This window comes from Dasypus novemcinctus, chromosome 25 (assembly GCF_030445035.2).
Source record: "Dasypus novemcinctus isolate mDasNov1 chromosome 25, mDasNov1.1.hap2, whole genome shotgun sequence".
Taxonomy (NCBI): Eukaryota; Metazoa; Chordata; class Mammalia; order Cingulata; family Dasypodidae; genus Dasypus; species Dasypus novemcinctus.
In genome coordinates, this window is record NC_080697.1 from 48960884 (window position 1) to 48973235 (window position 12352).

Genomic DNA, 12352 nt, shown 5'->3' on the forward strand with positions numbered 1-12352 from the left:
CCTATCTCTTGTAGTGTTTCTATCAAGAAATGATGTTATGGTTTGCCAAATGCCTTTTCCTGTGTTAATCAATAGGATCATGTGATTTTTCGTCTTTGATATATTAATGTGGTGTGTTATGCTGATCAATTTTTCGTGTTGAACCACCCTTGCTTATCTAATATAAAACCCACTTGATCATGATGAATAATTCTTTTAATGTTTTGTTGGATTCAGTTTGGAAGTATTTTGTTGAGGTTCTTTGCATTGTATTCATTAGGGAAATGGGTCTGTGTAGCAGTTTGATATTATTGATGAATTCCAAAAAGAAATATTGGATTATGTTTGTAAACTGATCTTTTCCTCTGGGCATATTAGATTGTGTCAGATTCACAGGTTTACTTGATTAATTATGTAAACCTCTTGTGCCATTTGGGCGTTGAGTTCCCACCATTTGGTGGGTGGGGATTAATATAAAACGCATGGCAAAGGACAGAGTTAAGGGTTTTTGATGTTGGAGTTTGATGCTGAAGCTTTAAGCTGGAGCCCCAGGAAGCATGCACACAGAGGAAAGAGAAGCCAGCCCCAGGAAGGGAGGAACCCAGGAAGCCTGTACCCTCACAGACGTTGGCAGCCATCTTGCTCCAACACGTGAAAATAGACTTTGGTAAGGGAAGTAACTTACGCTTTATGGCCTGGTATCTGTAAACTCCTACCCCAAATAAATACCCTCTATAAAAACCAACCAATTTCTGGTATTTTGCATCAGCAGCCCTTTGGCTGACTAATATGACTACTGAACACCCTGGAGCTTCATTCTATTGAGTTGCCTCCTGAGTCTCCATTCCTACCCTGTGGGACTTCTCTCTTGTCCTGACCTCCAGCATTTTTAACTTTATCTTGCTTTTCTGCCCACTCTTACCTGTGCCCTTTTCCACTTGTGCCTAGAACCTGCCCCCAGACGACTTGCTAGAGGCCTACTTCCAAAGTCACCTAATGATTGGCTTTTGAATATGAACTAGTTCTTGGAATCCAAGTTGAGGAACCCTGCCTGGCTGTATCAACTTTCAGATCATCTGGTTGAAACTGGGACCCTGAATCACCCACCTTCTCACTCCAGTCCCCGTAACCCATGCCATTCCCCCCTCTCCCTAATCCACCCAAGTTCTAGTTTATGCCCTCTCTCAGCAGCTCTTGATGTTAAGGCACCTTCATTTCTCTTCCTGAGTCAGCCCCAGTTACAACATAGTTGAAGAACAGGAAAAACCAACATTTTATTTCTTACCCTAAGCTGGCAAAATATTCCCCAATACTTTTAAATTTCTAGAGATTCTGTATCGCATGACTTAATTCCTTCCAAATGTTCAAAATTACTTCCAACCTAACCTTGCCATTTCTTGAAATCTTATTCATATCAGAAACTATCAGTGTTTCTTCATAACTCACTCTACATAATAGGTTTAAATTACTTATTAAGCTTAGAAAGGGCTTAGGTTATTTTCCTTTATCTTCATTATTTGAGAAGCACAAACCAATGGATATTTTTTCATGGCCAAACACATCCTATTTGAAGTAATGGCAGCTTTTCTTTGACTTGCATTTTATATCCCTTGGAGCACTTCACCCACTCTGAAATTGCTAACCCCCAATGACTGGAATAAAGTGCTATGGCTACTAGAACTGTCTCTACTTGGCAATGCTGGTCATTTTATAATGTTACTGCATTTTTTCAACAAACTTGTTCAGATCTAATTATGTTCCAAGCACTGATTTAGGTGCTGAAAATACCATTGTAAAATAAGGTATGTTTCTACAAACTTAAAGTGCTCAGAGTCTAATAAGAAATACTACTGTGTTAATCAGGTTCTCTGGGTAAATAGAGCCAAATATCTATTTGTCTCACATGACTGTGGGGATGGGCAAGTCCCAATTCCATAGCGCAGGCCACAAGCTGGGATCTCCAATGAAGTTTTTCAATGAATTCCCCAGGAGAAACTGGTTGGCTGAAGTAGAGAAGGAAATTCTCTCTTCTGACCACTGAGATCATCACTTCTCCTTTTAGAGTCTTCAGTGATTGGATAAAACTTGTCTCATTGTTGAAGGCAGTCTCCTCAAGTAATTATAGTGTAATCAGCCATAGAACCAATCAACTTACTGTTAATTTAAGTCCACAAAATATCCTCACAGTAATAATTAGGCTGGTGCTTGCTTGACCAAAACTGGAAATTCTAACTTGGCCAAGTTGACACATAAACTTAACCATCACAGTTCTCAACAAAAATACTGCTCCAAGAGATAGGCACAAGGGCCTGGGTAGATGTAGTGAGAGATTACATATGCCTGAGAGAGCCCAGAAAGATGTCACACACACTCACAGATCAGATCTGAACAGAGCATGGGAGTTTGATAAATAGAAGAGAAGGGCATTCTAAGGAAAGGGGATGCTATGAATAAGACAGGGAGAGACCTACACAGATGTGTGTTTTAGTACAATCACTGGTAGTTGTGAGGATGGTTTAGAGGAGGAAGAGACTGGATGGAGGATGACCACATAAGAGGGCCTGCAATAACCAAGAAGATTGCTCTAGACCTGCTCTAGGACCTACGACTGGGGGAGTGAAGAGGAGGGAAAGGTATCATTGATAAACTTGGTGCTAGATTGGCGATGGGGAGAAAGAAAGACCCAAGAGCCTGAGAGAAATCCAAAGCTCCTAATGTAGAGGATTGGCTCAAAGGGGAGTCCATAGACAAGTAACAAATAGAGAGAATGAGCTGATGTTCTGAGTTTTAAAAATACTGTAGTCCATACAATAAACTATGTCTCTGCTGATAATAATAAGCACCTGGAGTGCAAGAGAAAATTCGGGGTAATAAGCATAAATTGGGAATTGTTGAAAAACATAGTAAATAAAGATATAGGGAAGAAAACATGCCATAGAGGTTGGAAAAATAGAAGAAAATTAAGAAATAATAAATACAGTAGGGTGGAGTGGATATAGCTCAGTGGTTGAGTGCCTGTCTCACATGTACAAGGTCCCAGGTTCAGTCCCCAGGAGTTCCTAAAATTATATACATACATACCTACATGCATAAATACAGTTGGAACAATTTTCAGGAAAGAAATAGCGGCCAACAAAGTCAAATGCCTAAGAAAAGCTAAGGTAGAAGTCTGGAAAATGGGTCTCTGGATTAAGTAATTAGGAAGTAATCATCAGTAAGAAGAGCAATGAGTTGAAGTATCCAGGCAGTGAGAAAAGGGAAATAATAAAGGCAAACATCTTTTGAGTTTGGTAAATTAAAAAGAGAGAGAGAAATCGATATCTTGGGGAAAGATGGAGAGGATTTTCAGGGAAAACTTTTTAAAGGATTAGTGAGTCTGGAACAAACCTGTAGGTAGAAAGGAAGGAGGGCACACAAAGGGACTGAAGATCAAGGACAGAGAAGGGCTAACAGAATGAGCGGGTCCCTGGGCGAGGCCAGGGGAGATGATGAGATCAGGCACGGAACACGTTCTAGAGAAGACAGCAAGTAATACCAGCTAACACCCAAGGAGGGCCAGACCTGTCCTAAGATACACAGATATATAGATAGATGCACATGTAGATTTAAATATGCAGAAATATGTATTTGCGTTTACTCCTCAAAGCAAATCATGTGGGAAGTACTATTTGATCCGCCTTTTACAGCTGAGGAAGCTGAAGCACAGCAAGAGTAAGGAAACTGGTAATTCCTCAACACCACCTAGCTAGTAAGAGGGGAGCCGGGATGCAGAGACACCCCTGCCTGGCTTCAGAGTTCGTGTCCCTAACCACCCTGTGACACTGTTTCCCCTAAAGAGAGGGTCAGACGGCTGGGAGTTAGGCACCCAAGGACGGCTGGCAAGCGCCCTACACCCCTTCGTTGGTATCAGCTCTGGGTAAGAGGGGGTGAGTGTGGAGCGTGGGACGCTGAACACTGATGCAGAGTGGGAGCAGCTGCGTGGGGACTGGCAGCCGGGGCAGCTCAGGGTGAGTGAGTGGATTGCCAAACAGTTCTGAGGACCCAGCTGAGGCTGGAAATCGTAAACTTGTATCCGGGCCAGTCTGCATGGCTCGGCTGTTCAATTCAGCAGTTTTATGGCAGCCTGAGAGCAGGAGAGAACCTTCCGGCCCGTTCAGCAAACACCAAGTGCCTAATTTGTAGCAAGTTCTGTAGGTCCGTGGCGGAAGTTTGCCAGAGGAGAGGGTTCAATTGAATGTTTGTGACAAGGTCTCCGAAGTTTAGTGAGAGTGAAGACGTGGGAGAGAGAAAAAGAATTAAAAGGTTGAGGTCAAAAGAGAGTAGCATTGTAGAAGTAAAACCTTCAGAGGCAAAGCAATTCTGGAGAATTATGAGGTTCAGAATGTGAAATGTATTTCTGATTTACTAAAAATAGGGAGAGATAAAGGTCTCTTTAAACAAAGTAAAATATTTTAGCAACCTCAAAACCAAGGTGCGGGAGAAGGCATGGATGTAGATTATTCAGGTCACCTTAGCTAATGGCAGAAATTCAGGCTGAAAGGAAAGCAAGCTAGTCAATAGGAACCAAATTCTCATGGAAGTGACCTTGAGTTGGAGATGGTGGAAAGGAGACAGGACATAGAGTGATAATTTTCAAAGAGAAGAACCATCCCCCAGCAGTCCAGAAGAGGGCCAACCAACCCTGTATCTATTGGCAAACAAAGGCCTCCACTTAAGAGAACTTACTTAATCAGCATTTAAAACTTGAAACGGTTTGTAAACATTTTGAGGTTGGAATATGTATCTCATCCATCTTTGAGCCTCCTAGAACAATGTCTTACATAGAGTAAATTTTCTGAACGTTTTGTAAACTGATTGTTATAAGGGAGAAAAAGTCTTTTAGGGGAAAAGATTTTAGATGTTTCTGTTTGTAGACAAAGTTTCAAAGTCCACCTTCATTTCATTTTGTTCCACCACCCACATTGGTAAAGGTCATGCAGTGTTCCTTTGTCAGTTTTCTGTCCCTTGGATTTTCTTCGAAATGCATCCTTTTCAAAATTTTTTCCATTTCATAAATTTTCATGTGCGATTTTTGTGCCCAAAAACTCAGAACATCCTGACATGATAAACTCCTTTTGCTTTGTTATTTGTTAATGTATATTTAGGATAACAGTTGAAATTCTATGAAGGAAAATCCATCCATACAGATTAAAGAGTAATTGGAGGAGAGGGTAAAGAGTAGGAAAGTACCCTGAAATCTGCATGATCAAAACAAAGAAAGGGCTGCATTTCTGCATGCCAAAGCAGCACAGCATTTCTGAGGACAGTTTCTGAAAGCTCTTAAAGAAAACTGCTGCTCAATCTGTCTTCACAGATGATGCTAAAGACTTCTCCAGAAGATGCCTATGTGTAGGTCTTGTCACTGGATTTAACAAACAGCCCTTACTCTTCTACAGACTGCGTGTGATGATGTTTGCTTGGCATTGTAATGAATGCCTGAAGTCAGTTTCAAAACCACTTTTCCTAGTTCTTTCTTTCAAGATAAAAAGATTGGTGATAGAAAACCACTTCCTACCAGAGAACATTAGGAGCAGTTCATCCTTGCTGTAAAAATAAGTCATACACCTGTGCTGTGGCAGATATAGCTAATGGACTTTGGGTGACTTCTAAGAGGTATTTCATGTAATTTTCATCTCCAAGGGCATTTATTCTTCTTTGGTTGATTTTCTGTAAAGCCAGTGTATGTACAACTCCTACGTGCAATGCCAGCTTGGCAAGCAGGAGAGGAAGGGGCCGCATGTGTGGGAAAGGTGATTTGCACTCAGGATAGATTAACAACCTCAGTGTCTCTTTTCAGTTGACGTCCTACAGTTGACACCCAGGGGAGTGTAATTAGGGCAGCAAATAATTTTTTAATAGTATGTATTTTCTCCACTATAAAAGCTCGTCATTATAAATGTTTTTAGAAAACGCAGATGAGTAGAAGCAAGAATAATCACCCATATTGCCACTCAAAGATAACCACGATTAACATTGTTATACACTTCGTTTCTCTTTAATATACACAGGTTTTTATTTACCAAGAGAGCCCGTCTTAGTTTAATTAGAATTGAGTCTCTTGCTTGTGTCCTACTTGGCCTTATAAAGCGAGCATTTTCCCATGACACTATGGCCTTTATAAAAATGATGGCATGGCCGCCTTCTGTCCTGGTGAATCATGAGTTACTGCATCTCGCCCCTCGTGCTGGATTTTTAGGGTTTTTAAAATCATTTCTAGCTGTCACCAGTATCTCCGCGTAAACCACCGGGGCGCGTCGAGCTCCGCCCGTCCTCCGCCTGATTTCCTCAGGCGCAATGGCCCGAAAGGGCCGTGCGCGGCTGGGTGGGGAGCGTGGCGGCGCCGTGGGCGCGGGGCCCGGGCAGCAGGACGCGCGCTGACGAGGCCTCTCCTTCTCCTTCCAGCCGCCCCGTACACCAACTACAAGAAAACGCCGCCGCCGGTCCCTCCCCGGACCACGTCCAAGCCGCTCATCTCGGTGACCGCCCAGAGCAGCACCGAGTCCACGCAGGACGCCTACCACGACAGCCGCGCGCAGCGGGGCTCGCCGTGGCCGCAGGACGCGCGGGGCCTCTACAACTCCACCGAGAGCCTGGACAGCAACAAGGCCCTGAACCTGGCCCTGGAGACGGCCGCCGCGCAGCGCCACGCCGCCGAAGGCCAGGGCGGCTCGGCGCGCGCCGGCGACAAGGCCGTGCTGGGCGCCAAGGCCGAGGAGTTCCTGCGGAGCCGCCGCGCCTCCGTCGGGATCCAGGTAGCCGGTCCCTCGCAGTCCCGGCGGGAGCCCGGGAGGCGGCGCTCGCTGCGCCAGCTCCGCGCTCCCGCGCTCCCCGGGGCCTCTCGCTCCTGGTAGTCCTCCACGGGGCCGGGGAACATTCCAGAAACGGCGCCCGTCCACGTGGCACACCTGCGAGCGACGTGGAGGGGCAGGCCGTCCCGGGGCGAAGCAGACCCCCTGCAGAGCTGAAGGGGCCCGGGGCCCGCTCTGCCTCCAGGGAACACCCCACTTCTGCATTCTCTGGTGGCTTCTATTGGGAGAGTGTGGAAGTAGGTTATTTTGGTGCTTCGGAAGGGTGGGGTTCTTTTTTTGGTTAAATCCGTAATTTCAAAACCTTTTCAGTCCAGACAGCTGAGTGGGCGAAAAAAGGGGGTTGGAAGTAAAAAAACAGTAAGAGGAGAAGCAAGTGCCCTTTGTTCAGACGCGAGGAGTGCTCAGTTATTCCAGTGGGCAGGTAAAAGCACCTCCTTGCAGGTGACAGGGGCCTCCTTAGCTATCTAGTTGTGGCCACAAATGCTGCATCCTCAACACCGGATACAAATGGAAACCGCCGGTAGAGGGTGGACCTGCCACCATTCGAGGCCCCCAGAGGGTCTCTCAGATACGGATTTGGTAGCGCGTTTCCTCCTCCTAGGAGCGGTGGCGGAGGCTGTCTTCCCTTGGCGTCTTCGTTTCGTTCAGCAGGTGCATTTTAAGTGCACATGAGGTGCGAGGCCCTGGGCTGGGAGGCCTTCGGGCCTCTTCTCTCGCGTTCAGCTCTGTTCGGTCAAGGTTTCCTTTGAACCTCCCTCCCGCAGCCTCCCTGGAAGACCTCGTGGACGTAATGCAGCAGGGCTGTTAGGAAAGTCCTTGCTGGCACGTTCACCTCCCGCTTCCTTTGACTCCTGCGCCCAGCCTGCCTGGGTCCCGCCAGAAGTCATTGCCACCAGAATGCCCAGTTAACCCCTGTGCCTCAGCCAGGGGAGAGCCGGAGTGGAGCTTTAAGTCGCAGATTGGCCTTGAGAGGCCCTGCTGTGGCCTTGACATCCCGGGGAAAGGGAGAGAATTGGAGCACGAGGAGCAGGGTGGGGAGACCGCCCGACTTCTAGGGCCTCCGAACCAGGTCTCCACAGTGTGGCTTCATTGTTTTGTTTAGGATTCTGAATTCCCAGAGCATCAGCCATACCCAAGGTCAGATGTAAGTACCAAAATATACTCCAAAGCCAAATACGCATGAATTTTTATTTTATCTCCCCTTTTTTGGATTATTCATACAACTGCTCTTGTCCCTTCTCACTGTCCCGATTCTATATGCCAGGCACTGTGCTAGGTGCTTTCACGCTATTGCACTGAACTCTTGTCATCACCCAGTGGTGGATAAGTAGTAGCCCCACTGAAATGATGAAAAGATGGGGTTCAAAAGGTTAAGTCGCTTGCCTGAGGCCAGGAGATCTGCAGAGGTTATAGAGCTAGTCCGTGGGAAAGCCAGGGCTCCAACTCCAAGGTCGGGCTGGTGGTAGACCTGAGAGGTCCCCAGAATTCTCAAGGCCTGTTGATAGCCCCAAGCTGCTCATGTCACTCTCTGGTTTTCTCAGCTGCCGTCTTCCACATGCATTCTCTCAGCTGCCCGCCCAGCAGTAGACCAGGAAATCAGAACCTCTGAGCGCACGAAGTGACAGACTTTCTGTGAAAGTAGCAGGAACATAATTTCAGAAGCCCGTGCAATCCTGCCTTCACGTCCCACTCCAGCAACCCCTAACATCTTTAATTTATCTCGTGCCCCATTCTGCTTCTGGCTCCCGTGCCTGTGCCCACGTTCCTAGAATGTGTTTCCTCTCCACATGCACACCCCCCACCCTACTCCCCACTCTAAAGCCCAGGTCATGCCTTAACCCCTCCTAAGAGCCTTTCTTGATGCCGCTTAAAAACGGTGTGCTCTCTGAAGGCCGGGACTAGCCCTGAAGCACCTTGATACGCCCAGCACCTAGCACAGTGCCTGACACATAGCGAGCGCTCGATAAATGTCGGATGAGTGAATGAATACATGAACGGATGCGTGCTTAGTTACAGATCAATGTGAATGCGCATATACAAGGGTGAAACGAATCCAAGGGTCTTTCGTGGCAGTAAAAAAAAAAATGCACAATATTATGTGAGCTTTTAACCTACTAATTGTCAAAATGAAGTTAATTGAAAAGCCAGCGATAACATCGTCCAAGAAACTTAAGTATCGGGATAAAGAAAATAGCCAAAGAAATTAATGACAGATGCTTTTAGGAAGCCAACCCAAAAATAAAGAATGAAATGCTTCTTTTAGCATATGAAAAGACCACCCATAAATACCTCAAAGTCTTTAGAAGACTGACTAAAGTCAAGGTCAGGGTTGTCAAGGCACGAATTCTATGTATCTAAAAGCTTATGGACATGTTGCTGTGGCCTTGGCTCTCCACCACATGCTTGTTTCATCACATAAGAACCCTACGTGCTGGTTGTTATTACGCCTCATTTATAAATGGGAAAGCTGAGGCTCAGGGAAGAGAAGTGACTGCCTGAGGGTACATAGACGTTCAAAGGGGCAAAGCCTAGACTGAAACCCAGGTGGGTCTGAGTCCAGAGCCCAAATTCTGTTCTGCTTTCCAAGAAGAGAAGTAACGTGGCGAGATGATTCAGTGCTCTCAGTGAGCTGGGCCTGATCCTCATTCAGGAACCTTTAAAGATAAAAGCTCAATCTCTTCCCATGTTTTTGGAACAGGGAAGATGGCTTACTCTGTCCTGCACCTTTTTGAAAAGGAAGATTGCTGGCATGTACCGTTATCATCCAGCATTTGACAGAATTGCTTCCTGCTTGACCGTTCACTGATTTCCCGGAATCGTAGGTAACGGGAAATCTAGATGGAGCATTGTCTGATACAGACAATAGAGAATTTGCATCTGACAAATATTGTTCTTTCTGCTGAGTAGAGTTCATGTTACTGAATGAACCTTCTGTGGAGCTCACACCCTAAAGTCATCACTGATTTGTCGGGTCATAACTCCCTAAGTTTATAGTACATCATACAGCCTTTTACCATTAATTTCTTCAGGATTTGAATGATAAATGTGGGGCTATCCAATGAGATAGCCCATTGGCGGGGTCTAACCTCGACTCACATGTCCTGTCGGGTCCAATCCCTCCTCCCTGCCCAGTTTAAACCAGAAGCAAGCTGGAAGTTCCCTCTATCGCTCTGACCCCTGGAATTCCAGCTGGGGAGGCCAACCCCGCACAGCAGGACACGTGGACAGCTTCCATCAGAGCCAGGCTCTTTTTACCCGAGGGCAAAAAGACACAGTGGAAACCTTGGAACTCACAGACCGGTCCTAGGGTAAAGAACCCGACAGAACTTGCCAGCGGGTTCTGCCTGTCCTTAAAGATGTTGTCTGACCTGGAACCAATCATCTGGCCCACCTCCCTTTTCTTCCTTGTGATGGAGGATTAACTCTTCTCTCTGTGTTCACTTTTGTTTTCTTGGCTTTTTTTATCAGTTTGTCCTTTGTCTGTTATTGCAGAGCTTTAAATTTTCTACTAGGCATGCATGTGTTAGCGCAACTCTGTGGAAAATGTTTACTGTCCCAGATCCTGCAGCTTGGCAGAAGAGAACCCTGGTTTCACAGTCAAGCCCATCTGCCCCAGGAGCCCCGTCCCTAAAAACAGGGCAGCCACCACTGTATCTTGGTACCAGATGGTTGTGAGAACAAGGGGGACAGCTTAGGAAAGCCCTTGTTGTTACTGGTTTTCAAACGTCCCCACTGAGATGAACAATGTCTGTCGGCCCCTAATCCACATACTAGTTGTTTCTTCTTTCACCAGCCCTTCCACCTTCTGCTCTTCCTAACTGCTCTTGCAGCTTTATGCATTTCGTGGCAGCAGGGTTCACAAATTGTATTTAACTCCTAAATGCATAACAGGTCTCTGAGGGGAATAAAATGACTCTGTATCCAAAGCAATGTACCCACCTAGCTGTGTAGAAGGTTTTGAACACAGAGCATAAAATGAGCTCTATTTGGAGAGCCAAGATGTCCTATTTGAGCTCTGGCAGAATGTTACTCGTGAACAGCTCCGGCGATGAGCACCAGGTTCATTCTGTCAGGGTCACGGCCGAAAGCTAAGGCTGACGTGGCCTTATCGTTCACTGCAAACCTGAGCCCGGGCGCACGCTGTGGATCCCGGCAGGGCAAGGATCTGCCTCCACGTGCAGCCCTGGCCTGTCAATATAGCACCTCCCCGTGCACATCCACCCTGTCACACACATACACCAGGCATATCAGACTGCAGACGCCTTGTTTCTTGAACAGATCGTGATTCATCGTTTATTTTTCTTCTCAGTGTCTAGAACGGTTATATAGTAAATAATGATGTTCTTAAAATGAATATATGCTTGTATTTTTCAAATTTGTAAAATCCATTAACACTTCTAGCCAGAATTTCCTCGTGGAAGAAGAGTTCTGTGAGTCTCCCTTCTTGTGTGCTTTAAAATAGTCGCTCCTTTTCTTTGTCCTAAATTTGCTTCTTTTTGTTCTTTCTATAAAGTTTCTGTAACTCCTAGTTTTTCTGATAAATATTTAGCTCATCCCGGTCATTTATTATTTTATCAGATCCCCTCCCCCTTAGACTTCATTTCCCAACTTTAGGGAATTCCATTTTTCTTAGAAAGTTTTCCTATGACAATCACTGTAAAATCTGTAAAGTTTATCAGATATTTATTACTTTAATATAATATATATAACATTATTCACCTGCTGATGGTAGAAGATGAAGTAGGAAGACATAGGGTTAATATTTGCTGGGATAAATCTAAGTAAATTGGGCTTTATTTTGTTGCTGCTGTTTGATATTAACCCTCACGTTTGATATATGGAATCTAAGACTCAGCAAAATTTAAGAAACTTCCCTAAGAGCCGTCCAGCCAGCGAGGACCAAATGTCTGACTTATTCCAAAAGCTATATTTTTCTTATTCACTGTAAAAGTAACATATTTATATTAGAGAAAATTTGGAACCTGGAGAAAAGAAGAAAAAAGTCCTCTTCTCATATTTTCTTGTATTTCTTTTTAGTCACTATACGTATCTGCAAATATGTGTATGTTTATGTGTGTATATAAACTTTGTAATTTTATTTTACATGCTATTTGTTAATCTACTATCTTTAATCTACATTAAATCATAGGCATTTTTAAATTATAATCTTTATAATCATCGTTTTAATAGTTGTATAATATATTGTCATGAGTAAGCTTTAATTTACTTTATATTACTCTTCTACTTTACTATTTCCCCATTTTTTTCCCATTTTTCACCTTATAAATAATGCTACGCACATTTATCAGAATTTATGATAACTTCTTTGGCTAGATTTCAAGAAATGGAAAAAGTGAGGCAATAATATGAAATTTTTTATGATAAAATTTAGTATTCCTGACATTTCCTAATCTACTTCTCTAAACATGTACATATGAATTGATTTCATCCATATAATATACCTATCAAACTTGGCAATATCTATTGAAATTTTTACATGTAATACTTTTACCCCAGCAACCATA

General features: G+C 44.6%; 1 protein-coding gene across 6 annotated transcripts in view; it reads left to right on the top strand.

The window, feature by feature from the left end:
• Positions 1-12352, top strand: part of DLGAP2 (DLG associated protein 2) — a 1108217-nt gene that overhangs the window by 1070508 nt on the left and 25357 nt on the right. For 4 of the 6 annotated variants that reach the window (XM_058287984.2, XM_058287983.2, XM_058287986.2 and 1 more), the window contains 2 exons: positions 6421-6770; positions 7930-7971. In XM_058287984.2, the coding sequence (XP_058143967.1) occupies positions 6421-6770; positions 7930-7971 (392 nt within the window). The remainder of the gene's footprint in view (positions 1-6420; positions 6771-7929; positions 7972-12352) is intronic. The other 2 variants (XM_071211854.1, XM_071211855.1) reach the window with 1 other exon arrangement.